We start from the raw sequence: 26,779 nt of genomic DNA, 5'->3' as shown, positions 1-26,779 counted from the left end.
TATAAGATAGGGATTTTTTTTAATGATTAATTTTGTAAGCCATAAGCAAGAACAGAATGACAGTTGCACAGAAGAAGGTTTATTCTTCAGCTCTTTATCTTTTTACCCAGTCTAAGTATATGTATGGGTTGGCCTGTCTATTTGAGACATGCAAAGTACCTTCTGGATGCAGCAGAGTGCAGTGGTTTGGTGAAAAGAGTCACAGTGTAGTATTTACTGTTTGATTTCTTCTCAGGTCAATGAAATATCTGCTAGGCTGGGAAAGGACTTCACAGTGACTCCGTCCAAGCTTGTTCAGTTTGATCCAGGTATGAAATAGTGTACTGAGTAATTCTAAAATTAATTCACTGATTTTAGAAGAGCAACCTCTTGCTTTGGAGAGTGAAATCTATTACATATCTATAGCTAGAGAAGCTGAATAGTATTTAAGACTTGAGCTTATTTTTTGGAAGTACTGTGAGCTTCTTTAGTGAATTAGTATCCTTATTATTTGGCATGAGATTTCCCACAGTCTTTTACTTTTGTTACAATATCAAAAGTGCTGATATGATGTCTCCTGATCCCCCAACAACTAGGCTGGATAGGACTCACCCTGAGCTGAACTGTGGGATGCTTTAAGGACTTCAGTCATTATAGGTAAAGCCGCAGACACAGGTCAAATTTAGACAAAACTGAGAACAACTTAGGTTTTTCAAGATGTCCAAGGCCCTATTTCATTCACATACAATCCTGAAGTTACCCAGTAAAGACAAGGAAACAAGAAAAAACAATGGTAAGATTTGCCTAAATGGTTGCACTTCCATCTAACATGGTTTTTGATCCATTTGCAGGTATTTTAAATAACTGTTCCATCTTTAAAGTTAAACTTTTCAGATACAAACTCTATGATACATTTTCTCTTGAAAATCAGTGGAAGTCCTAAATAAATGTATTGCAGTGAAATTTTGCACATCTACAGCAGCATTTTGTTACAGTGTATGCACTTCAACTGAATCATCATTGACCAGGAACGAATTCAAACTTAACGTTATTTGGAAGAACAGCAGGAGTCCAGTCAGTCAGTAGGAGCACAATAGCATACACAATCTACTCCACTCTAGCTGCAGACATGTTAATTAATCTATTTCTTTGACACCCTGATTGATTGAAATAGCACTTAAAGAGTAATTAAAATGTTTATTTCTGTTAGGAGTGTCAACCAAGATGTGGAATATAGCAATTACCTATGACGGATTAGAGGAAGATGATGAAGTCTTTGAAGTGGTTCTGAACTCCCCTGTGAATGCTGTTCTTGGCACACGGACAAAAGCTGAAGTGAAAATTTTGGACTCAAAAGGAGGTATTCTCTTTTGATCTTTGTGACTAAAAAGGTGGGACAATCTTGGCTGAATAGCTACTATTTTCAACCATGAGTTGTTCCTAACACTCACCATTAGACCAAACTGCCTAAATTATTTTTAGAGAAAACAGGCTTGACACTTGCAGACTCTTTTTTCTCTCACAAAATCATATGCATCCTCCTAGGAAACACAGGATGAGAAAAGCAACGAGTACAAAACAAGAAACATGCCAGGAAAGAAACCACTTTTCATAACAACATGAGTTCAGTTTGCATTTACTAAAGTGGGGAAAATTGGGTTTAGATCCATTAGGTTTTTTCCCCGTTATTATTTAGTTGTTACACACCCTCTAAAAGAGATTTACTCTTCTCTCAAAAAGTAATGTAGCAAATTAATCCATCTCTTAGCAATATATTTTCCAAGACTTAAAAAGCATAGTCCATAATTCACAGCAAATAGTTTAGTCTTTGAAGACTGCATTATCATATTTTTCAGTGATCAAATGTGGCGTGTCTGAAATCAGACCAAAAAGGAGCCAATTGTAGAAACAGAATCATAGGAAAACGGTAGAAAAATAGAAATAACTAGAAAAGCAGTTGCAGCGTCTGACTGCTGAAGAGTGTCTCTTCTGCTGGTGTTTAGTGAAACAATATTTAAAATATACATATTGCAATGAATTAGGCTTCATGTTACAAAAAGACACTTTAAAATTTCAAATTTGTCTTCTAAATATTCCTATTGTAAATCAGGACTTAATTGATGCAGCGACTTCATTGAAACAACAGTATCCTGGATTTCCAAGAAGCTTCTCTGGAGATGATGGAAATATCATCAATGGTAGTTAAAGATACCTGTATATTCATGGCCAAAAACCCCAGCACTTCAAAGCCCAGTATAAGAATGAAAGCAGGTGTTTTCAGCAGATGCTTGGTTGAATTCTGACCCGTGGGTAGACAGATGCATCACATATAAAATCTTACTTATAGAGATAGTAGTTGCAGTTATAGTCATAGATAACCCCAGAAATGAGGGTGACTGAACAAACAGCAAATCAACTACTTCAAGTGAAAGAATCATCCAGCTTTTAAGGAAAAGCTGTTTATGTGCCCATGTGAACATGACCAGTATTTGCTCATGCACTTAAAGCTGACCATCTGCCATTTTCTATGCTTTCAGGTCAATGCAGCTATTCCCATTCTTCTGGCCAAAGCAAGCATGACTTCTGGGGGAGACACACGCTGTTTCCAGTTTCCTCAGGCTCCTCATCACCTTCCAGGCCTGGCAATGTTTCCTTGGAAAGGATCCCACTGCCTCCCTCCAAAGGGATGAGAGGGCATGGAGGGGATCTGTGGCAGGAGCACAGTTTGGCGAATCGGTCACGGACCAGGCTGAGAGTAACTGGAAATGGCAGAATAGTAAGACACTTCTGTAGTTCAGTGATGAACTGATTTGTGAATTTATTGTGATGTGACATCTTCATTTAACTGTCATTTTTGTAGCAATTCGATCTGACCACACAGTAACTATAAACTACATGAGTTTGCTCTGAGTCAGACCTGGGGCTATTTAAAAAAAACTGTAAGGAAAAAGCCAAAAAACAAACCAAACATTTTGGATCCATGTATGCAAGAGAGGAATAAAATCAAGACTTGGGGGAGGAAACAGGCATGAAGCAACTTCAGCAATTATGAAACTTCCAATCTTATAAAAATTATGGGTAAGTTAGAAGTTGGTGGAACTAGGCAAATGTATAGAAGCTGTGCATCTGGTACTGAAGTTATAAAGCTGAAAATACTGTTAGCTTAAACAGGGAATAGTTAATTAAACCTTTTCCACTGATTCTCCTGCTTAAGCTATATTGATTTAGTTAGGTATTCAATAACTTTCTGCTATTGTGACCTTAAAAATTACAGGAATCTATTTTTATGAACACTGAGCATTACACCTGTAATTTGTGCTTTTTAATGGCTCCTTTCAGAAATGATGTGCTTCTATACTAAAAGAGAAAGAACTAAACCAAGACATGCTCTGCATGATGTATAACATAGTAGTAAATGTTGCATAAAGTCTTGTTTCTATAATACATGAACATACCCATCTCATTCTGCTGTTCTGTGTTTTCCAGGTTCCTCCTTCATCTGTATTTAGAAATGAAACAGATGTGATTTTCAAAGTAAGAGTATTAGGGGTGTTGGTTGGATATTTCCATGATTTCTTTCTGATTCTGCTCTTTCCAGGCTTTATCGCTCCTAAAAATTTGTTATGCCTAATACTTTATTTTTCTATCTTTCTTTTTCTTTGGTGTAATTTCCCTTTATTTGTGATAATTTGTAAAATAATTAATTTTTATTATTTTTAATTTAGTTTAAAGAAACTAAATCAAAGAGCTGCTTGTGTATACTAACTGTTTCTTTTCCTCTCCTGTTCTTGTGTGATACTGTAAAATGAAGTATCATGGGATTGTATCACTCAAAATAGAGGATGACACCTCCTCAGCTGAAACCAACAAGAAAGCACAACCACAGATAAATGTAATCTCCTCTAGGAAGACAGAAATCCCACTGGCTGATAAGGCAGAACTTGCAGCTGAACCAAGATCAAGACATAAGGTATGAAATCTTTTTTCCATGGGAATTTTCACCATCTGTTTTCAGTCATGTTGTTTTCCAAAATGATTTAACACCTAGAAGAGTTTTCATGGCAGACAATTTTAATATAAGACCTAATTAATCTGTTTCATTTCACTTGTTTTGTGTAATTATTTTCCTTCAAATATTCAAATGACATTTTCTCTTTCCAGGACATTAAATCTTTTCAAAAGGCTTGTACACCAGATCTAAAAGGTCTCTTGCATTATGAAGAAAGCACACAGAAGTTATTTCAGTGTGATGGGATATCATGGAAATTCTGGAATTCCCAAAGCAAGGTAAAAATGTAGCAATGTGTAGGTATCTACATCAGAGCATGGAGTCTAGGATTGGTGATACCCTAAAGCAGAGGACCTGTTATTTACTTGAAAAGGGCACAAATGTAAACCAGATTCAGGTTTGCTTTCAGCAGAAACAAAAGTTTCCCAGGAATACGATGAGGACTTGACTGCTGTGGTTGCCTTTTCTCTCTGTCATCCGCAGGTGCTCCTGGACAAACCACATGAGCACTAGTGTTGTGGTGCTTGGGGCAATGGGGACATAACACAGTCAGTGAATGAAGTATGTGGGAGAAAAGGTGGAATTTAGTAAAATAAGCTTACTTAGGTATTCTGTAAACATACTTTCCCCCCACCACTTAAGATGTCATGCTGAATTTTAATGCACTGCTTTCCCTGTAGAGAGTACAGGAGACAGAAAATGGTGCCCAAACTAATACAAAGTCTTTAGAAGATTTTTGGAAGTGAATCCTACTGTCACCATCAAAACTACTAATTATAAACTGTAGGATCCTCTGTCAGGCTTTATTTGTTTAAATCTTTTAAGCAATGCTCTATCTTTATTTATAGACACCAAAGCTCATGCTTGGTTTAATTCTGTGCACACTAGTGCACAGACTATCTGTGCACAGACAGAAGTCTGCTTTACCTCTTCCTCTTTTATTTTAGGAGGTAACTATGAAGAAATGTCCCTCTGGATGGACTTATCATGAGGGCAGCTGCTACTTCCTGGTAGTGAATCACAAGGTCACCTGGAACATTGCTGCTCAGGCTTGCAGAGATCAGTAAGAGACCATCATGCATTTGCTGTACAGTGCTGTTGCCCTGAGATGAATGCTGCTCTTGAGACCAAATTTATTTGGATAAGCCAAGCTTTGGCTGCTCTGCACAGCTACCCCCAAAACTGCACAAATCCTGGGATTCAAACACAGTGGACGATAGAAATATTAGTCTCATAATGCTTCAGGTGGTTGTTTCCCAAAGCTGTCCATCTGCAGTGAGGATATTTTTCTAATGGGAGAGTTAGTTTGGGAGAAGAGAAACTCAAGAGTCAGTAGAGATTCAGAATTTATTCCTCTCTAACCCACCACTTCATTGGCACTACCTCCTCTTGATATAGGAATGGTAAAATATAGCCAGCTCCTGTGTGCCTCACTGTATTCTTCTGAAGATGCAGCTTTGAAGATTCTGTAACTATTTGAAAACTTTTACATTCAATTTAACAGCGCATTTCTGACTTTTTAAGGATATAACAACAACAACAACAACAACAACAGTAACAACAACAATAGTAATAATAATAATAGCTGTCTCAAAGTAGGAGACAAAAAACCTGTCAGTCTTGTTTTCTAGATACATGTTTGAGATTTTGGTTTTAGATGTATTAGGTTAGCACTGGAAAAAAATTTTAGCCATGATATCATGTAGCTTGTCCAAGGATAGATATGCTCTGTACCTTATCCTGAATTGTGAGCACCAGGTTGGAAACCAATATGAAAAATAGGAGGGGCTTAAACAGACCTCTCCATTACTCTAGACCTCTCCATTACTCGAAAGGAAAATTGAAATGGGGAAGAGTGGGAAACGATAGAAACAGCGTATGTTCCTAAAGTAATGGAAGGACATGCTGAACAGTAAATCATGGCCAAGCATGCATAACAAGCATTGATTCATTCCACTTAGTTATGCCAGATTATGTTGTCTTGGTAACATGCAAAAGAGAAGTCTTGATACTACTACCTCCCAGCTGATGGAAGATATTTTTTATTAAAATGTAAATGTTATGTCCTCTTGTGAGCTGACCCTAAATATTGTGTTAATACTTGGTTTACTTACAATTTCAGCTCCTGAAATTTTTTGTTATTATCTGCTTTTATAATGCTACTTGTTAACAAGCAATGCTATAAATTGTGGGTTTTTTTCTGAAGGCTTCAATAGTGAATTGATCTCTTGGAACCAAATGTCACTCTTCTGGGAGGTGTTTCCTATCTTCTAAAAGAGTGTGGTCTTTGTGACCCATATTTTTTGTAAGTGGTAGCTTCTTGATAGTGTGCAATGTAGATACTAAACTGAATAAAAGTAAATAAATGTAAACAACAGTAACTAAAGGACAGTGTTAAAAAAGCTACACAGAAAATCAAGGCATATCACTGAATCCAGAAGGAAATGACTCCTAGGGCAGTGCTAATTCAATTAATGTCATACTATCATAGACTAAGGAAGATTTATCCTAGTAAATGGAGTACTCCTTGCCTCCATCTGGAACTAATTTACAAAAGTACAGCTCCAGGAACACGCTAAAATGTGGTAAAAGAACATAACTTATTAAATTTTATTTTGTGCTTTTCCCCAGCTCCTCCAGCAATCATCACCACCACTAATTGTGGTGTTTCTGTTATTAATACGGATTCTATTGACATTTAAATGTTTCCAACAGGGAAATAAAACTACCATGGAGGTCAGCCCTCAATTTTCAATAGATCAACAAACTAGATATTAAATGAAAATATTAGAATTGACTTTCAGTAAATCAGCCAACTTTCATGAAAAAAGAATAATTTTTTACTGCTACAAAAAATGGCATAATTTTAAACTCCTATCCATTTGTCTTGCTAGAATTTTTCTATTATGCAGAACAGGAAAAAGAGCCCAAGCATTGTTGAAGTTGATTCACTAACAGTCTCCTGCCCTACCCTTTTTGAGACAATCTTGCAATTTTGAGATGATGGACTTGGGAACAGGCTATACAAAAAGTATACAGAAGTTGGCAGGCTAAAAAGTGTCTGGACAAGGGCCACAAAGTTGATCAAAGGACAGTAAAGCCTGCCATGTGAAGAAAGAAGGCATAGGTGAGCCCTTATCACTGTATTTAAATATTTAGAGGGTGGCTAAGAAGAGGATAGAGACTTCCTTTTTACTAGGAGTCACATAGAAAAGATGAACAGCTACGAGAACAAGTTATTCCTGGGAAGATTCCAAGTACACACAAGGGAATTTTTTTTTAACTGTGAGATCAGCCATTAGAAGAATCTCCCCAGGGAGATAGCAGATTCCCCAACATCAGACATTTTCAAGGTTTAGCTAGGCTGAGGGCTGGCCCATCTTGTCTCGACTGTCCTTTTGCCAGATGATCCTTAGAGTTCCTTCCAACATGATAGTTTATGACTCTATTCCATCACAGTAATGCTATTTGTTGTGGAAGCAGTTGTTGTCTAGACATAAGTACATATGCATGGGCTAATGCAGGCCTGTTTGAGTTTATATTGATATACACTGTATGCATTTGTTGCAGGTGGTATACAACCCTTTTCTTTAGTTTCTGTATTCAAGGGTAGAAGCAGACAAAAATAAGTGCTTCTCTTGATTCTAGTTTCTATATATCAGTGTTAAACTGGGGATGGGGGTACAGGGAAATCTCTGTTAATTGCTGGGAAAATCTTGCACTATTTCTAACCATTCTCCAATTCACTGGAGAGAAAGGCGGTTTAAGAACTCATTTCTCTAGCTTTGTTTGTATGCATGAAGAGACTCTTGGCAACGTGAAGAGAAGCATCTGGGGGATATTATGGCTGAGTGATCCCACAGCAGTCTGATTTAGAAGCAATTTTGATGATTTATGCCACAGCTCTTGTTTATCCAATAGGAACATGTCCTCCCCAAGGGTCAGCACAGCAGGGCTCACTTGTGTGTGAGATGGTTTCACTGCTGACACTGAAGTTCTCCCTTCCTGCATAGATAGAACCCACAGTTGTGTCTTTTGCCTTGTTAGTCATATTATACCCTTATCTTTTTTGAAGTCGAACATGTAATTGAAGCTCAAATATTATTAGGTTTCAGGTCCTTTACTGCTAGCTGTGTAAGGCAGGACACGTTATTTTGTTTGAACAGCTACATATGGCCCCAGTCCTTCAGAATGACAGGCAGAACCCCATCTAAAGTAATAGATTAGATACTTCATGATGGCTCAGTGTTCCCTAGGAACATCAGTCCTCTTCTAGGACTGGTTCTCTAAGCGACTGGTTAACTCATATTATTGTGTGTGATTCCAGCAGAGGAATCCAGGTACCTAGAGTAATTTTAAAGGCCTTGTGTATGCTGTCTGGCTTTCAACTGCCAGTCTGGAAGTGCAGGGCTCCTGCAAGCTCTGCATCATGTCTGCCACTCTCATCTGAATGTTCTGAAAGATAAGAGGTGTTGTAAGCAACACTAGACACCTATTTCAAGGCATCAGGATAACTCCCTAGGTGACCAAACAAAAGACTGAGATAAGCACAGTCTTTCAGTCACCCCCCACACCCTTCAATATCAGTATAGGACACAGATTTACTACAGCAGTTCAAATAAAATGTTGTGTCCCATGGAGACCTTCATACTTAGTCAAGTGTGCTTTTGCCATTGTTAAATTTACCAAAATGGTGCAAGACTCTTAAATGCATCAGGCAATTTAATAGAAAATCAGTAAAGTCTTTGTGCTAAGTATTTTCCATATAATATTTCAAGGTCAGTAGCTACCCAAAATGTTTCCATAATTTGTGCAACTTCTCTAAGATAAAGGATGCTTTTGACTCAATAACAAAAATTATAAAGCATGCAGGAACAATTTTAAATAGATGGTTTAGCACAGAAAAAAGTGATGTGTGTGAGTTTGTTGTGGCTTCTTTTGGTTGGTGTTTGTTTTTTGTTTTGTTTGGGTTCTTTCCCTAATAAGGCACAATAACTCCTTATCTTGACTAATTTACATTAGGAAGTGTTAGATGCACACTCCATAAATAACATTATCTTGTAATTTCCGGTGTCTGATCCTATGCCTCAAGGTTCAGTGAGTAACATTATGGAAGTGCTATGTTCTTTCAGGATGGTTTTCCCTAAAATACACAAGCCCCCTAAACAGGTATAACAATTAGAACAGTTGTTCTCTCTTCAGTAATGTGTTTGTGAAGCTGTACTTAAAAAGCACTCCTATAGACAAAAGATTAGGTTAAATTATAATTATTGTAGTGCTTTCCTTTCACAGTGATGAAGACTCTCCCTGGTATGTGAAGTCTGAAACTGTTATTGCTCAGACTACGCCTGTATGTCATAAATGATAGAGCAGTTACTGACACATATTGATGCTCTTTGGTGCATAATGCTTTATGCTCACCTAAAGTAAATTACTTAGTTCCTGGGTTTTGAGTGTCCTTAAGCAGAACCCAGATAAAATGCTCTATTTTTGTTCTTGTTCACCTAGTAGTGATACCACAGAAACTGCTGTGCAAACCTCTTCTCAGGTCCATTTGGTCAGTGCAAGCCCCTGGGAGGCAGAATGGAATCCTGCTGCTGAAGCAGTTAGCTTGAGAGGAGAACCTGAATTAGCTATGCGTGCTTTCCTGGACTCTGTCTGTAGAAGAAGATGGAGTATGAAAATTCCTGACAGTGTTTGTTAGTGTAACAGCTTTGTTCCTAGCTCACCAGAGATTCTGTGCCTGGCAGACTGGCCCAGAAGAGTGGAAGCCTGTCCCAAGGGTGGAACAGGCACATCTCACCCTGATGAGAGGCAGAGCTAAGCTCGGCTGACACCTTCACTGGGTGCAGTTTTGGGGGCCTCTACCACAGAGGGTGCACAATCCTGACTGCTACCAGACAGTTCTGAGGCTGTTCTGCCACACCTTTAGTTGAGGAGAGTGTACACAGGTGTCAGTGTGAACCTTTACAGGCTGTTCTCTGGTGGCCCAGGAACTCAGAGTGCTCCTGATGGGCCTGTTGTTACTGCACAGTGCCTGCCCCAGGGCAGCTGTGATTGCACAGGCAAGGGCTAACACCCAGCTGACCTGCTGGCCTTGGCAGATCCACTGTGCAGCATGGAGCAGAGGGCAGCTCCATGCCCTTCTGCTTTGGTTGGCCTGCAGGGATAATGGAGGAGGACTTTGCAGCAGGAGCATCCCCCCTCAGAAACACAATGAATTTATTTCATATCCTGGCTCTGTGGGCCCAGATTAAGGAATGGTCCAGATTTTCTGTGGTATGGACTGTGCAGAATATTGTGGACTACTACTTTGAATTCTTCTCATGTAAATTTTTCCTGCTGCCTTTGTGTGGCATCATATGAAATCCATGGGATCAGTACTCTTAGAAGACATACAGGGCAATAACAGGGAATGGAGCTCCAAGCATGGATCTTTAACTAGGCAGCATGCTTAATGGTGGGCTTTCACTCTAACATCTGCTCATGGTATCCATAGTGAGCTCAAGTCTGCCATGCCATTCTTCAGGCCTGGTTGCTTCCCCAGCTCCTAAAGAAGAGAGTTATCACTTCATCTGGAGCAATAGTGATCTTCTGTCTCTGTTATCTGGCAAAAGTAATGAAATTAGTAAAATCCTTACAATACCATTTACTTATTCTGATGTTAGAAAAGTTTTTTTCCCTCTCTTAAAATGTTTTTATGAACAGCGTTGTTTGCTCTGGCCCTATCAACTGTCACCCAGGATATTCTGGGAGGCTGAAGGGGTTGGCATCACTTTTAGACTGAGCAGCAGTCAGAAATATGGGACAAAATAAACGTCAGCACCAGATGTTCAGCATCAGAGGGATGGCAACACCAGGTGTGACATGTAAAAAGGTGATATACCAAGGCAGACACAAAGATGGATAAATAAGAAAGTGGAGCCACTGATGGCTGACAGTTCCCAGCAAATGTGAAGAATGACATTTGTCTCTTACTGACCAAAGATTTAGCCTGATCTTTAAATGGCTTAAGAATAGCCTGCTGGTGCTTGTGTGTTTGGTACTGGTTGGAAGACTTCTCAGTGGCAAGGCCACTCAGTGGCTAAAGTTTGCAAATCCTCCTTTGGAGCTGGCAAACTATAAGTACAAATGCAGAACAGAGCTTATGCATTGACTTAATTCAGAAATTGTCTGCTTAATACAAACCAAAATTTCTCTCCAATTTGAACTAAATGCATAGCCACTGCAGATAATCCTCTGAAGAATGTGCTGCTTTCCAGATACCAAATTTCTTGTGATGAACAACTGGGGGAACCCATGGGATACCTGCATTTACTGAGTGTAGGTTCACAGGAGGATGGAGAAACAGAATATCTCAGCTTGTTGAAGATGTTCTGTTTGAAAAGGATGAAAATGCAAAAAATAAAGGGTGGGGATAGAGGCAGAGGAAGGAAATGGAAGGGGGGGTGGATAATGCAACAACCCGAATGTTGATTTTAGAGGATGTGTGTGTAATTTTGACAGGGGAGATTTAGATTAGATATAGTGAGAAGGGTCTTCACTCAGAGGGTGGTCAGGCATTGGAACAGTCTCCCCAAGGAAGTGGTCACAGCACCAACCTGACAGTGTTCAAGAAGTGTTAGGACAATGCTCTCAGGCACATTTTGTGGTTCTTGGGGCTGTCATGTGCACGGCCAATAGCTAGATTTTGATGGTCTTTTCAGTCTTTTCCTACTCAGGACATTCTATGATTTTGGGATTCTATCATTACTTCTCAGAACCACATTACCACGTAAATGTGTTATTCAAAGCTTCATTATTGTCAAAATATGATTTTAAAAAGATATCTCCTGCTCTACTACCAGATAGAAGAAGTTGTATCATTCAGTGGCTTGGATTTCAGTGTAGGAAGTTTATAATTTTATGGAAAATAAGGTATCAATAATTGTGCCAATAATTTAAAACACAGTTTGTGAGTATGAGGCACATATTTCCGGTATACATTTCCTTCAGTTGCCAAACTGATTTAATTTTTCTGTTAGAGAAACCAGATTAGGACTTTGGTTCCTCCCAGGTAATCTACAATTTTAAGACTTCATCTTCATGTAATTATTCCTTCATGCCAGTAAGTTGTGGTGTTCCTGTGACTCATTATTTATATGCTTTATAGTACAATCAACACCCATTGTTGATAAGTTGATTGGAGCTGTCTGTCACCCTGTGGAATGCTAATTACTCTGCCCTCTCTCGTTGAGCTTAGGTACCTGGGGAGTCTAACAAGTGTAGCTAATGAACAACACATGCAGTGGCTGTGGGACTTCAGTGGGAAGATGCCCTTTTGGATAGGCAAGTATATTGGCTGCAAGTTCCCCCTGCAGATTGCAGTTCCTGTGCATGTTGAAAAGCAGAAACTGCTGTAGCAGTTCAAGCCCAGTTTTCAAACACTGTATTGTTCTCATATTTCTGCTGCTTTATTATTTCAGTGCAAGGCATAAACCAAAAACCCATAATTTACCTGGCTACTTTTATAAGTCTTTATCAAAAAGATGTGTTTATCATGATGTCTATTGCTGGACTGTTTTTGCTTTGAAACCTTTCCTATTTTGACACAAGCTGAAGAAAATAGTTCCAGCTCCTACAATTTTATCTTATCTTTCTTTCAACTGTTACTTTATTTATCCCTAATTTAGCTTTTTCTTTTATTTTGTTTTAACTTAGATAATTATTTGTTTTACTCCTAATTTAATGGTGTTGTCTTGTGTTAGAAATCTTATGAATTAATTAGATGATAAGCTGAAGAATATTTCATCATATCATTTCAGATTTAGCTACTTCTTATTAGGCACTTAATATTTAATGATAAATAGAAAGAATTTGGATGGGTCTTAGTACCTCCTTTCTGTGAATTACTGCCTTAGCTCATATACAAGTGCTACTGCTTTTTTCGAACCTTGTTTCTGCTACACTGTCCTCAGTGCTGTTCTTTCTCTCTGATTCTGAACTGTGATAATCAGCTCTTAGTAATTTGCTGAGATGGACCTACTAGGTATACTAAATTAACTTAGAAAAATAGTTATTTTTGGATTGTGTTTAATGGTATCATAATTCTGCTAACTTGAAAGAAATAAACTTATTTGACAAAGATAAAGAGTAAAAGATTGTCGTGCCAATTATGGTCTCTCATAAGAAGACAAGTCATGTCTGAAATTATGCCATGCCTATTGGTCTTAGTAACTCAGAGGCTAGGGGAAAAGATATGTTTTCTATTGTACTAATTAACACAAACTAGTTTTACAACTGTTAATTTAAACAGTGTAAATCACGTCCATAAAGATCTGCAGTATTTTATATTCAGAAGAAATCTGAAGGCATCTGATGCTGCCCAGACTCCTTGCTATTTCAAATATCGAAAGAGAAGCCCATGAGGTCACAGACACACAATAGATGAAAGGAGAAAAAAACATTTTAGATATGCACTATTGCAGAGACGTGTACTTTCCTTTATTCATATGGCACTAACTGTGATTCAAGTGAACTAATTAAATCCTAAATTGTGTTTTGCTTGTTTTCTATCAGATGTTTTCTTTTCTCTCAGCATGCAACTGTATGCATTTTTTAATGAAGAACAACTTACAGAACAGCATAACTCTCTTGGCATCTGGCTCCAGTGACAATAAACACCACTGATTTGATCTTACTCATTTCACACAGGTTTGAATGACCAAGTCAATCCTGGACACTGGGAGTGGAATGGAGGAGAGCCTGTAACCTACATAAACTGGAGAAGAGGCTCCTACCACTTTTCAGTGAGAGGAAGAAATTGTGTATTTGTGCAGAAGCGAGGAAAATGGCAAGCAACTGACTGCAAGAAGGTCAAACCAAACAGCTATATATGTTCAAGAAAGTTGTAATGGATGGAGGATGTCTCTGAAAGAATATGGACATTCATGCTATTTCAGTATGTTTGCTGTATTAGAAAACCATTCTAATCATCAGCAAGGCTTATTTTATATGCTGCCAGAGGTGCAGATGCACTGGCAACTAATGAAGGTAAAGAGATCAGATGCAAAAACTAAGCCCAGGTTAAGGTTTTGAAATCTCCCCAAAGACTTTGATCTGTCACTTACTTATGAGTATTTTTATACCAAAGAGCTGCGTCTCAAGGCTTTCATCGCACTTCTGTGCAAATGTACTTTCTCTTTAAAGAAAGATTTAAAGAAATCTCTTTAAATCAATTGATTCGCTTGGCTCTTAAAGGAAGAGTTGTGAACTGCAGTTTTTCTCTGCAGTAACACAAAGAGGAATGCTGCTGGTGCTGGAAATAAAGGTAGACAGTTGCCTAAAACCAGATCTTCTGGGTGATGATGTGAGTGATGCCATGTAAGTACTGTACTGTTTGTTTGGTGGATACCCAAGTACATCTTACAAAAGTACCAATGGCTGGACATTGCCTGGTGACAGAGTACTAACAGGAACAAAGCCTTGTATTTCTTCTACCTCCCAAAGCTAGCTTCAGAACCTAATGGATCTGCCCATACAGAGTTGCATCTCTTTCACATTCCTAAGCAAAAATTTTCTTTTTTTTTTTCCTGGAACTGCAGGATGGTGGTGTAATTTTTAGTGTAATTAAATAATGGGACATCTCTAAATCAAATCTTACAGCAAATGATGATTTATTAAAAAAATATAAACTTAATCCTAGGATATTATCTGGGAATATTCATTGATACATGAATATCAATAGGATTTATATGTGCGTATAAACCAATGTAATCATGAGAGATATTTTGTAGTAAAGCAGCTATGGCTTTTGAAAAGTATTAATCTAAGTCCTTATTAGGGATTTTGAGGCTTTTAAAAATAATTTTTAAAAATCCAGATTTATTTCTAAGAATGGCTTAACACTCAGCAATTAATAGGAAAAAAACAGCTGGCCAGAACTTATTATTTTAGAAAAATACAGTTGCACTATAACCATTTTGTAACAATATAGTAGATTTATATTTGACCTGTCAAAAGCTTGCTTTTGGAAATTTTTACTGCCAGCCTTAAAATTACAAAAAAACCCCCCCCAAACCAACCAACCAACCAACCAACCAACCAACCAACCAACCAACCAACCAACCAAAAACCCCAAAAAGCCAACCAAACAGATAAAAAACCCCAAAACAAAACAAAACAAAACAACAACAACAAAAACAAACAAACAAAAACAAACAAACAAACAGAAACAATGAAAAACCCAAACAAAAATGAAATGAGGATCCAAGCATAGGCTTCCTAAAAAAAAAATAAATTAAAGCTCCTCTCAATAGGAGCCAGTGTGTGGCAGTTGGTTAGGAAGTGAGTAGGGTGAATTTGCCCTGCACCTCTGAACACTCATCCTTCCCATCTGCCTGCCTGCTGCTGGCAGTTGATCTCCCCTTGCTCATCTGTTCAGCCAGCCTCTGGATCAGTTTTGCAACAGAGCTGCAAAACCTCTTTCTCGGGTTACTCATAGCAATTTCTCAGTCCTGCAAGGGACAGACAGAGTAGAATCACCTCTGCTCTCTGAGCTAAAGGACACTGTTTCAGGGGTTATATCTTCCTCCTCTTTGCCTTTGTCATGCATGGGTTACTCATCCTTCCTCCTTGCCTGTGACAAGTTATATCAACACCGTGAGCAGCTGAACAGTCTTTGTATATAGGAAAGAGCCTCCCTGAAAGGACTGCTGCCAATAAATACGGGTGCATTGCAGAATCAGAGAAAAAACATGCTGGGGACAGAACCTCCTCGCCTTTTCTCTTGCTATTAACAGATGTAGACAAAAATATTTCCAGGATTTCTCTCTTTTTAAATTTTTTTTTAAAGGTAATAATTATGAGAAGGTTTTAGACACTTTTGCTAGACAGAAACTCTTTTGTTTAAGGAGTTTTCTAGGTCAACATAGATATGCTACTTGTCTCCAAGCCAAGTACTCCTGAACATCTGGGTTTAGACCTGATTTTATTCCTGAAATTTTTCATTACAGAAAAAACAAAGCATCTAAAAAAGCACTCAGTATCTTTTAGTGGTGTATTCTGGAATTCCAGGGAAAATTGACTGAGACATAAACTTTTATTTCTTTAGGGCCTTTTTTTAATAAAAGATGTAGAATTTATTGGTGCTAATTTGATAAAACCTATTGAGATTATTCAAATACCTCTCCCAATTATTTAATAAATTAATGATATCAACAGAGTGGGGATTTTGACAAAGGTGCTTGTTACTTGATCAGTAACTAATAAACGACTCATGCCATCTGACACAACAGTGACCTCAGGTTTGCTTTTGTGAGAGTATGGGAAATTTTCCCTTTTCTGTACTTCATTTGAACTACTTTATAGTGATTTCTGCACATGAAGATTTTACTACACAACAGATTTTTAGTTGTGCGAACTGCATGAGTTTACTGTCTTAGTTTTATCTAAAGCAATACACTAATGAAACTAAAATTCTTATATTGCAGACCAAGTATATTTCTGCCCTGAAAGGCTGCTGATTTTTTTTCCAATACAATTAACTGTTCCAAATATTTAACTAATAAATTTTATTTTTCCTGTCCTTAAATAGGTATTTCTTCACAGATCTTTACATCTTTTATTTTCATTGTTAGATACTAGAGTTCAAAGAACAAAGCATATTCAAATCAGAGAAAGCACAAATATTTTTTTTCTGTTGACACAGGAAATTATGGCTTCTAAGAAGTTTAGAAATGGATGGGCCTACAGTTCTGAGGAGCTTTGGGGATTTTCTAATCTTCAGCATTTTTGAATTAGATGCTGAGTAAACTCCAGGAAAAATCAGTATTTAGGGGATCAGCACTATGAGAAGTGATATGAGGAGTGTTTCAAAAGGCTGAAAATAAGAAAAAGGAGCATGTAAATTCTGGTGTTCACATATGGATGCCACACTTTCTGGATAAACAAAGGATTTACTTCACCAGAGCTATCCATAAATACATACTCAAGAGCAACAGAACCAAGATGCTAAGTGAAAAGAATCTAGCAGTTACATTAGATTTCTAGACAGGGATGGGCTGTGTGAGCACTGTGTGTGCTTGTCACTTTTAACCACTTTCACTCCCTGTCATATATCTTTTAAATATGTCAATATTTCAAAAAATTTGACAGGGAGGTAGTTAACTCAAAGCCAATGATTGTGGAAAAAATGGTTAGGTAACAGGTCACAGGAGCTTGTTCTGAACCAAAGTATTCTAAAACACTCGAGTTTTTACTAACTTTATATATATGAAGTATTTAGTATGAAAAATATCAGAAAAGCTTTCCAGATCTTCTTCCTACATATGGATACTTTATTGAATGTCTTCAAGCCTTTATTCATTCAAATTATCAAAATAACTTTGAGAGAATGATGCATAAGATTCAGTGACTACTGATGATTCTGCATTATTTACTTCACAAGATTGGTGCTATGGTAATTCTTCTATTCAAAACACTATATATATTGTCATGTTTAACTCTGTAATGTGTGTTAATAAAAACTCAACAATATACTTTATTGAATATGAATTTCTTAATTTCAAAATTGCACAAAAACTTATTTTCTAGAGATAATGACTTTAGTTATTAATATAAATAATATAAATGTATAATATAAATATATAATTATAGATATTTATACATTATATAGTATTTTATAATTTATTTAAAATATTTATTTATATTTTATATATATATATAATATATACACATAAATAAATAAATTATATTTTATATATGATATATATTTTATATATAAATAATATAAATCTATAACATAAATGCCCTTTTAGTTAAGCATAATATACCTACTGTCTACTCTGATCAGCTTCTGATCAGTTTTTTCTTCTGTTTGGGCCTATTATTGAGTGAATGCTATAAGGACATTTGTACCATAAGTTAACCCCACAGAAAAGAAAAATGCTGTTTATTTTGAGAAATAAATCTAAGAAAAGGTAGGTCTTCAAGCAGATATACAAGAAGAAGAATGAATTCAAGCAAGACTGCCAGTCTATACAAATTATTTTAATATGATTCTTGATTTAAATAAGGATGTGAAAAAGTCCTTGTCCCTCAGAAACTTCAGTCTTCTTCAGAGGAAGTTCTCCTCCCTTGCTACCCTTTAAGAAGCTACGCTGACTGTAGTATGGACAACTCTGTGTTACTTAAATACTTTTCTCAGTATCAGTACACTTAAATGATACGAACAAAGTAGCTCTTGTTTCCAAGGTTTTTTTGTTTTTTTTTTTTGCATTGAGGTAATGTCTTGTTTTCAATCAGAAGTAGTCCCAATCAACAGGATCTAATAGGAGGAATCCCATGGTTTAAAGGTACAAGGGAGTCCAGGAGAGCTGGTCAGTATTCAGCATTCCTCTCAGATCGAGACAAATGTATCCCCATGAGCAAGAAATCAAAAAAGGGTGGCAGGTGACATATAGGGATGAGCAGAGAGCTTCTAGCAAATCTCAAACAAGAAATTTATGGAACATGGAAAAAGGGAGAGGCTGTATGGGAGACCTATAGGAATATTGTGGGCATCCTGGTGATAGAAGATATAGAGAAGGCAGAGTAATTGAATTCCTTTTTTGCCTCAGACTTCACTGCTGAGGCCATCCTTCAGGAGTCCCAGACCCTGGAGGCAAGAGAGGAAGGCTGGAGAAAAGAAGACTTGCCCTTGGCCACTGAAGGTTTGTTTAGAGATCGGCTAGGCAGACAAAACCACAAATCCATGGGCCTGTGGGTTGCACACACAGGTCCTGAGGGAGCTCGCAGATGTTGTAGCTAAGCCCACTCTGCATCTTTGAAAAATAATGGAGGAGAGGTGCCTGATGATTGGAGAAAAGCCAGTGTCACTTCCATCTTCAGAAAGGGCAACAAAGAGGACTGAGAAGCTACTGGCCAGTCAGCCCCACCTCCATCCCTGGAAAGGTGTTGGCACAGATCACTCTGGAAGCCGTGACCAAGGACATAAAAGAAGAGAAGGTCATCAGAAGTAGTCAAGATGGACTCACCAAAGGCAAATCATGTTTGAGCAATGTGATGGCCTTCTGTGAGGGCATGGCAGGATGGTTGCTGAGGGGAGAGCAGTGGATGTTTTCTACCTGAGCTTCAGCAAGGCTTTTGACACTGTCTTCCATAAAATCCTCATAGGTAAGCTTAGGAAATTAAGGGTTAGAGGAATGGACAGTGAGGTGGATCAGGAACTGGTTAAAGGCAGAGCTCAGAGGGTCATGATTAGTGCAGCACAGCAAGAGGCCTGCAGATAGTGGTATTCCCAAGGGATCAATATTGGGACCAAACTTATTCAACTTACTTGTCAATGACCTGGAGGATGGGATCAAATGCACCCTCAGCAGGTTTGCTGGTGACTCCAAACTGGGGACAGTGGCTGATCCACCTGAAAGCTCTGCTGCCATTCAATGGGACCTTGATCAGCTGGAGGGTTGGGCAGAGAGAAACCTGGTGAGGCTCAACAAGGGCAAGTGCCAGGTCCTGCACCTGGGGAGGAACAGCCCCAAGTGCCAGCACAGGCTGGGGCTGAGCTCCCACAGAGCAGCTCTGTGGAAAAGGACCTGGGACTCCTGGTGCATCACAAGCTGTCCATGAGCCACCAGTGCCCCTGTGGCCAGGAGGGCCAATGTCATCCTGGGGTGCATTGGCAAGAGTGTGGCCAGCAGGTCAGGGAGGTGATCCTGCCCCTCTACTCAGCCCTGGCGAGGCCATTCCTGGAGTGCTGTGTCCAGTTCTGGGCTCCTCAGCACAAGGGAGACAAGGAGCTACTGGAGAGGGTCCAGTGGAGAGCCACAAGGATGATCAGGGGTCTGGAGCTCCTCTCTCATGAGGAGAGACTCTGGGAGCTCTGACTGTTTTGTCTGGAGAAGACTGAGAGGGGATCTCACCAATACATAGAAATAGACCAAGGTGGGTGTCAGGAGGATGGTGCCAGACTCTTTTCAGTGGTGCCCAGCAACTGGCTTAAGTACAGTGACCATAAACTAAAGCACAAGACATTCTACCTCAACATGAGGCAGAACTTCTTTGCACTGAGGGTGGCAGAGCACTGGAACAGCTGCCTGGGGAGGCTGCAGAGTCTCCCTCTCTGGTGACACTCCAAATCCACCTGGATGCATTCTTTTGTCACCTGCTCTAGGTGACCCTGCTTTGGCAGGAGGCTTGGGCTGGATGATCTTTAGATGTTCCTTTCAACCCTAATGACTGATAGGGTGATTCTGTGATTAAGAATCTGGTATCTGAAGAATTGCATATAATCAGAGTGAGTAAAAGGATATCCTTTTATGCATATAGAAGAAATTTTAAGATAAGTTTGTATCTATTTTTGTATTAACTAAAAAAAATCTTGTGTGCATCTTCCTTGGACTATATTACAAAAATTTTGGTGGTGGTGTCAAATTCTTCAGTGAATAACCTGTCTCTCTCAAATTATTCACAACAATCTAGGAAGATGCATCTTCCTGACACTGATTTGTGCCTTTGCCCAAACTCCTTTTGCTCTGTCCCACAGGTTTTCCCAGTGTCTTCTCACTGTCCCATGCCTTAGCAATCTGCTGCAATCAATTACAGACCCAGGAAAACTCATCAGGCTGGGTCTGGAATTGGATATACTGTCAGTTTGGCAGTACATATGTGCCAGTACCATTCAGAGACAGAACCACCCATTGTGTTCTCTGTATGTACCTACAGCCAGGAGAACATGGTCCAATATATGTGAAAGGACTAGCCCCACTGAAGCCATAAAAAAATGTTCTAAAGTATGAGCACCTTCATTTTAGCTGGCATACGAAAACTTAATGCTGTTCTTAGTTCTCTTGCCAGAACACAGAAAAGAAACAGAGAAATGTTAACAGGAAAACATAAATGAGTGGAGAAAGAAACAGTGCAACAGAGGACTTGAAACATAGAGGAGTTCATGATGTAGAGTAACTAAGGCTGGAAGTACAAAACTGAACAAACCTATTGCCTGTTCTTTCATCTCATACCTTGTTAAGGGACTCTTGCTTTTGTAATTAAAAATTTCCCATGCAGCCTGTATGTGATCTGCTTCCCTGAAACTCAGAAAAACAAAGACCACAGATGGCCTTCTTTGATAAGTACAATTATTGGAGAATAAACTGCATAGTGATAATTCATTAGTTCTGAGGTCTTCATATGGGGTCTGTGAAAGATATATCTGGATACAAGTTTGTCTACATCAGATGTGTTTTGAAAATTACAAGATATTGAATTGGACTGTATACATAAAATCCATATTAATGATTTTATCATCAATCACGGTATGATGAGACTATTTAGCTCAACAGAAGGCAAGTAATTCAAGCACTGCCCAAAAATTATTTTTAGGCATCAACTAGCAGTGCAGATAATGTCCATTAATGACTGAATAAACTCCAGCTTTGAAACAAATGAATAATACCATTTTGCATTTGCATAGCACTCATCATCTATAGACCTGGCAATTTTAAAAGGATGGGCAAACATTCACAGTGACTATTTCTAGTGAAAACAGAATGTCCTGAATAAATTGCTACTATGAAGGTAAACTAAAGCCTGCTTGAAAGACACTGCTGCATATAGCTGTAAGATTTAATAACTAGAAAACAGTGAAAACATGTTATGCTTATATGAAAGGGTAATCAGGCAGGAAAACAAGTTTTTAGAAAAGAAACAGCATTTTTTTTTGTAGAAAGCTGAGATTAGGTCTATTTGGAACATAATGACTATGTACCCAGTCCAATGCCAGTAGTCAATTATTGGTCTATGCAGTCAATGTCACCACAAAGAGACTTGCAAATGCTTGCTATTTTTAACTTCAGAATGACTATCTGAGCTTGCTGTCTGAGCTGGGATGCCTTCCTGAGAGCCTAAGCAGAGAGGCTAAGGAGAGACCTGCTACCTCTACACAGTTATATAGGCAGCCGACTTCAAAACAGATTATGGTAGTGTTTAGATATTGAAAACCATGCCCAGATGTACCATATCTTACCACTTTTGCCTTGTGGAAAGCAGCCATAGATATTATTATAGGTATGAAGGAACAGTGTTAGACTTTCTTAGCAGAACCAGAGCTGGCATGCTGCTTTTTGGTCTCATCAGATCTTAGGTAACACCATCCCGATCCCAGGAACTAGAACTGGCTTGACCTAGTAGTGAAGAGAGCTCTTTTATCAGCCTTTGGGTTGCAGAGTGACTCGCTGACACCACTTTGCTTCGGTCTTCTTCCCTACCCTTCTGTAAATAATAATTTTTACATTTACATCTGAAGGTCTCAAAGGCTTCTCTTCTTGCTGTACGTTACAGGACAGAATGGTATGTACCAGGAGTGGATTCTGATCTTGAAGAGGCTTTTTTCATTGCCCTTGCACTATAATGTAACATTAGTAGCAAAACATCTCTAGATATATGTCAATACTAAGATTTTTATACATTCTTTGTTAAGAGTTACACTGCACCCAGGCCAGTTTAGTTTAGGTAGTCTGGGAAGCCAAATCATTCCAGTTCTACAATTTACTTAATTTTTATCTGTGCATCATCAGAGACATCCTTAGATGACCTGCAAATATGTATCTTGCTTCAAAATTTTCATGTTTGAAAGGCATTACTGAATAGTTTTGTGTGACTGTTAGCAGTACACATCAGATAAAAGGTATTTTAGCTACAAAAGTCAACTGCTTCAGTTCAAATTGTTGGTGAATACAAATATGATGCGTGGAATCAAAGTGCAGTTCTAGGCAAGAAATTAATTCCCTGGAAATTAAAGTAAAGTAACATCATACATCTAGTACACACAATTTTTCAAGAATAATACAAACTTTAGAGTCTCCTGATGGAGTTTCATAGAAACGGGAGTGTGTGAAGATTAGCATACCTAAATGGCAAATTATCTGAAGCCGAATTTCTTTTTTGTATTTTAATATTGGGATCACTGTTTGCAATGTTTATTGAAAATAACTTTTCCTTCTCCCAAAGCTTTTCTCTATATGCTGTTCTAGCAGATTATTTTTTCTTACATGTTGCATAACATGGTAATTATGCAAAAGATGTCTCTGTTTTAAAGTCTAGTAGTCTTTAGGTATTTCTTTTGAGACTTTGATAGCTAGAATCATAAATATCTATTTTTAACACATTTTATTTAAATATTCATTTATCATTATCACTTGACAGGATGTCTGGAGTGGCTTTGGTGCCTGAACAGGATGTAAGAGAACCTTTGAAAACCCAGGAAGCAGAGTTTCTTCACCTTGAGACCTTCTGCTCTGTGCTAGTGACATGTCTGTACTCCAGCAGCTGCAAACCTGCTGTGAGGAAGATGAAGTGAGGACTAGTGCTTCCTGACAGATTCCTCTGACTGTCTAAGCAGCAGTCTGTTAGTTGTGCAGACCTTGGGTCATATCCTAAACCTGAAAGTCCAAAGTTAGACTTAACTTTTGAAAACACAGTCTCCAGATTGAGCTTACTGTTTCAGCAAATTTTAATCAGCTTGCCTTTTCCTATTGTAATGAAATAACACCCTGTTTTGACAGTCTCTGGCTGTATGGAATAGAAAGTCAAAATAAACAATGGAGACCACACTGAACATTCTAATACACAACCTCAAATGTTTACTTAATTCCTCAGCCTAAACTAGACACCTTATCCAAACATTTCCCCCTGTTGACTCCTTCTGTACTCCACAACATCCTGGGTTACTAGATTTCAGATAGGAGCTTCTAATACACATAACTCAGATTGAAAGCAGTGTTTCATTAGCACAAACTTCCCTATCATAATTGTAATCTACAGTAAATGAAGGCAATTAGCCCCACCAGGGTCACCCCTGAGCCCTCCTCTCCCCTGCCATAATCTCTTGTATAAAGCTAGCATACTACATTCACTGCAAAAGCAGCAGGTCTACAGGGTTGCCCTTTCCAGGATCATGTCACTGCTTCTGCTTCAGATGTTAGTGCTCTCATGTCTTGGAGCCACAGAGCTACAGAGAAATTCACAGCAAAGGAAAAGCAGAGGGCCATTTCAGCACTTTCTATACCTGAACAAAAATCTGTTTGAAAGCCAAAGTTCTCCTGAGCGGATAAGTGAGAACCCAGAAGGAGTTGAAGAGACCCTGAATGTACCAAGCTTTTTTGTATCAATTCCACAGACAGCATCTGGAAGTGAGAAGAAAGAGGAGAAAAAAATGTCCAGATTCATACTTCCCAGTGCAGGACTCCATGCAGATCAAAACCCAAGAACCTGGGTTGCATCCAGAGAGACCTCTCCTGTGGAAAACCTCTCTCCATCCCATTATTCCAGCAAGAGAGAATCTGAAATTCCCTACAGAAAAGATGCCAAGAAATTTTGGGACCATTTCATGTTAAAGAAAAACTCAGCATCTGAAGAGGTTGTCCTGCCAATCAAGACCAATGAAATGCACCAAGAAAACTGCAGAACCCTGCCTTTTGCTCAGGTAAGATACAAGTATCCAAGATCAACAAACATGCCTTTCCCCCATTTCGTGTAATCAGCAACTAAAGGGACATGGGTTATTTAAGTGGCTTAGTCAAAGGTCTTCAGAACACTTGACCAAAAGTGGCTGAAAGACTCTGATGAAAAAGTTTAGTCTGATGAGGCAAACTGCTGAATTGCAGCACTGGAAAGCTGCAGACTCAATTTTTATAGAGTTATTTATTGGTTTTATGCACAGATATTCGACATGGTCTAAGCAGGAAGGAAATTGATGAGTAATTATCCATTCAATAAATTATATCTCAACTGTTTGTACATCTGAATTACGATCTCTCTCTAATATACATATGTATAGATACACGTGTGTGTGTGTGTGTGTGTATGTGTGTGTGTGTGCGCGCGCACGTGTGCATATAGAGACTCAGAACAAGTATTTACAGGAAAAGCTGGTTGTTCTCTTACACCTAAGCAAGGATTGTTTTTTTCTGTATTAATTAGAAAAGTGATGCTTATGTCTAACTCCATGCTAAGAATTTCAGAGAACTGGTAAATTGTCCCATGCATAGATGAAGCCATTTTGTCACATTGAAACATTGAGACAAGCAAACAGTATAGGTAAAAGTGCTGTATTCCTTGTAAATCACCATCAATTCTCAGTGTTTCTGTAACCATGATCTGTCAAGGACCACGTCTTTTCACATCCAAAACTAAATTTATTTCACACAGACATGCATACATACAGATGTTGCCTAGAAACCTGTACTTGTTCTGAGAAGGAAAAAGTGCAGTAGCTTTTTTTCCTTTTTTTTTTTTTTTTTTGCTCATGCCTTCTAGCAGAGTCCATGGGGTCATTTCTGCATCAGAAACATTAAACTGCTTTCTGTTTCAGGGTGTTACTCATAACAACTGTGAGAAGGTGACAGTGCAGAATAATCTGTGTTTTGGAAAATGTAGTTCTTTTCATGTTCCTGGTTCAGAAGATCATCTTTATACCTTCTGTTCCCGTTGCTTGCCCAGCAAGTTCTCCATGAAGCGCCTGGGTCTCAACTGCACTGATTCTGTTCCAGTGGTCAAAGAAATCATGATTGTAGAAGAGTGTAAATGTGAAAGTCGGAAGATTAAAGACCCTGTGATTGGATCTCTACTGTCAGACTTTTATGAAAATGTACATGAGCACAATTAACTTGTGCAAAGGACCTCTTAACCTGATCATAAGAATTTGCCAATGAAAAACAAGTTGTCATCACTCTAGTACAAAAAAACATTAAAAATGTAGACTTTCTACATGATTTCTGTTTCAACAATAACTTCACCTAAAGTGTAACAAATGTTTCCTTGCAGCTGTTAAGGAAAATGAGGTGAAATTACTGGGCTTGTGTGTAAAGGTCTTTAACAAGGGAAAACTTTAAAAATTTTCCACCGTTCCTACCATTGTTTCTTGCATGCTAGTCAACAAAGACTGAATTAACACAATTTATCTGTGCAAAACCTGAATGTTGACTTGTTTTCTTTGCCTTTGCTTGTGAGGAGTGCCAATATAGCTCTATTGGCAACAAAGATGAGATTTTAGCCTGTTCCCTACAAAAACAGGTCTACTTTTACAGCAAGATAATGGCTGGAGAGTGTAAAACATAAATGGACATGTACATAGAAAGCTGCGACTAGTTAATGTCATGCTGATTGAGCTCAGTTGGAGTTCAGTTCTCATTGAAAACTAATATACCACACAATTTACACCAATAAATAATGGCAAGAGGTATTTTGCTATAGAAACCACTTGCTCTCTTTTCCACATGCCTGCATTCACTCTGTACCTTTATTTTAAGTGTTCAACTGCAGAAAGAGGAAAAAAAGCCATACTCCTACAGAAAACATCACAGATAAATACAGTGTTGTTATTATTTAAATTCACTGTGGAAAAACAATGTACATTTTCCAGTCTGATGAATTTTTACATTGTCACTGAATCTAAGATAAAATTTAAATAATGTTCTCAATTCTTAAACTAAAGCAGAAAAGGCATTCATGGGACAGAAAATCTGAGAAGGGCTTTATCATTATAACAATAGCTTAACAACTTTACAGGAAGAGCTGAGAAAACCCTGCTAGGAAGCACTGGAGTCTACTGCTAGGCAACACAGCAATAGTGATTATTAGCTGAACTGCTGGCTTTCCGGCTCTCTCCAGCTGCTTCTCCCTGGATTTCTCTTGCAGACCTGGCACACCAGACAGAGATCAGCTTCCAGCAGAAGAGTTCAGCATATTTCTATGCCAGTTTTTCCAGTCCTCTGGAAATCTGTTCTCAGATCTGGGCCGCAGTTGTTAAACTGT

General features: G+C 38.4%; 2 protein-coding genes across 2 annotated transcripts in view; both read left to right on the top strand.

The window, feature by feature from the left end:
- The window catches only part of FREM1 (FRAS1 related extracellular matrix 1), a 56,490-nt gene extending 42,609 nt beyond the window's left edge, over window positions 1-13,881 (top strand). Inside the window, exons 28-36 of the mRNA XM_036403470.1 lie at window positions 236-308; window positions 1,190-1,339; window positions 2,517-2,755; window positions 3,466-3,513; window positions 3,791-3,949; window positions 4,141-4,266; window positions 4,936-5,051; window positions 12,231-12,316; window positions 13,682-13,881. Coding sequence (XP_036259363.1) covers window positions 236-308; window positions 1,190-1,339; window positions 2,517-2,755; window positions 3,466-3,513; window positions 3,791-3,949; window positions 4,141-4,266; window positions 4,936-5,051; window positions 12,231-12,316; window positions 13,682-13,881 — 1,197 coding nt within the window. The remainder of the gene's footprint in view (window positions 1-235; window positions 309-1,189; window positions 1,340-2,516; window positions 2,756-3,465; window positions 3,514-3,790; window positions 3,950-4,140; window positions 4,267-4,935; window positions 5,052-12,230; window positions 12,317-13,681) is intronic.
- A 10,040-nt stretch (window positions 13,882-23,921) lies between these two features.
- Window positions 23,922-25,631, top strand: CER1 (cerberus 1, DAN family BMP antagonist). Its single transcript, XM_036403898.1, has 2 exons — window positions 23,922-24,449; window positions 25,338-25,631. Exons 1-2 carry the CDS (start codon window positions 23,922-23,924, stop codon window positions 25,629-25,631), a joined length of 822 nt encoding a protein of 273 aa, XP_036259791.1.
- Window positions 25,632-26,779: the final 1,148 nt, after the last annotated feature.

This window comes from Molothrus ater, chromosome Z (assembly GCF_012460135.2).
Source record: "Molothrus ater isolate BHLD 08-10-18 breed brown headed cowbird chromosome Z, BPBGC_Mater_1.1, whole genome shotgun sequence".
NCBI classification, from domain to species: domain Eukaryota; kingdom Metazoa; phylum Chordata; class Aves; order Passeriformes; family Icteridae; genus Molothrus; species Molothrus ater.
The sequence above is the reverse complement of the archived record's forward strand: the minus strand, read 5'-3'. Positions and strand labels throughout refer to the sequence as shown.

What these genes read in the sequence shown, in the direction of transcription:
- CER1 (XM_036403898.1), top strand. Translation starts at nt 23,922, where the DNA reads ATGTCACTGCTTCTGCTTCAGATGTTAGTGCTCTCATGTCTTGGAGCC. An exon ending in GAACCCTGCCTTTTGCTCAG is followed by an intron (nt 24,450 to 25,337) that starts GTAAGATACAAG and finishes TTTCTGTTTCAG; the next exon opens with GGTGTTACTCATAACAACTG.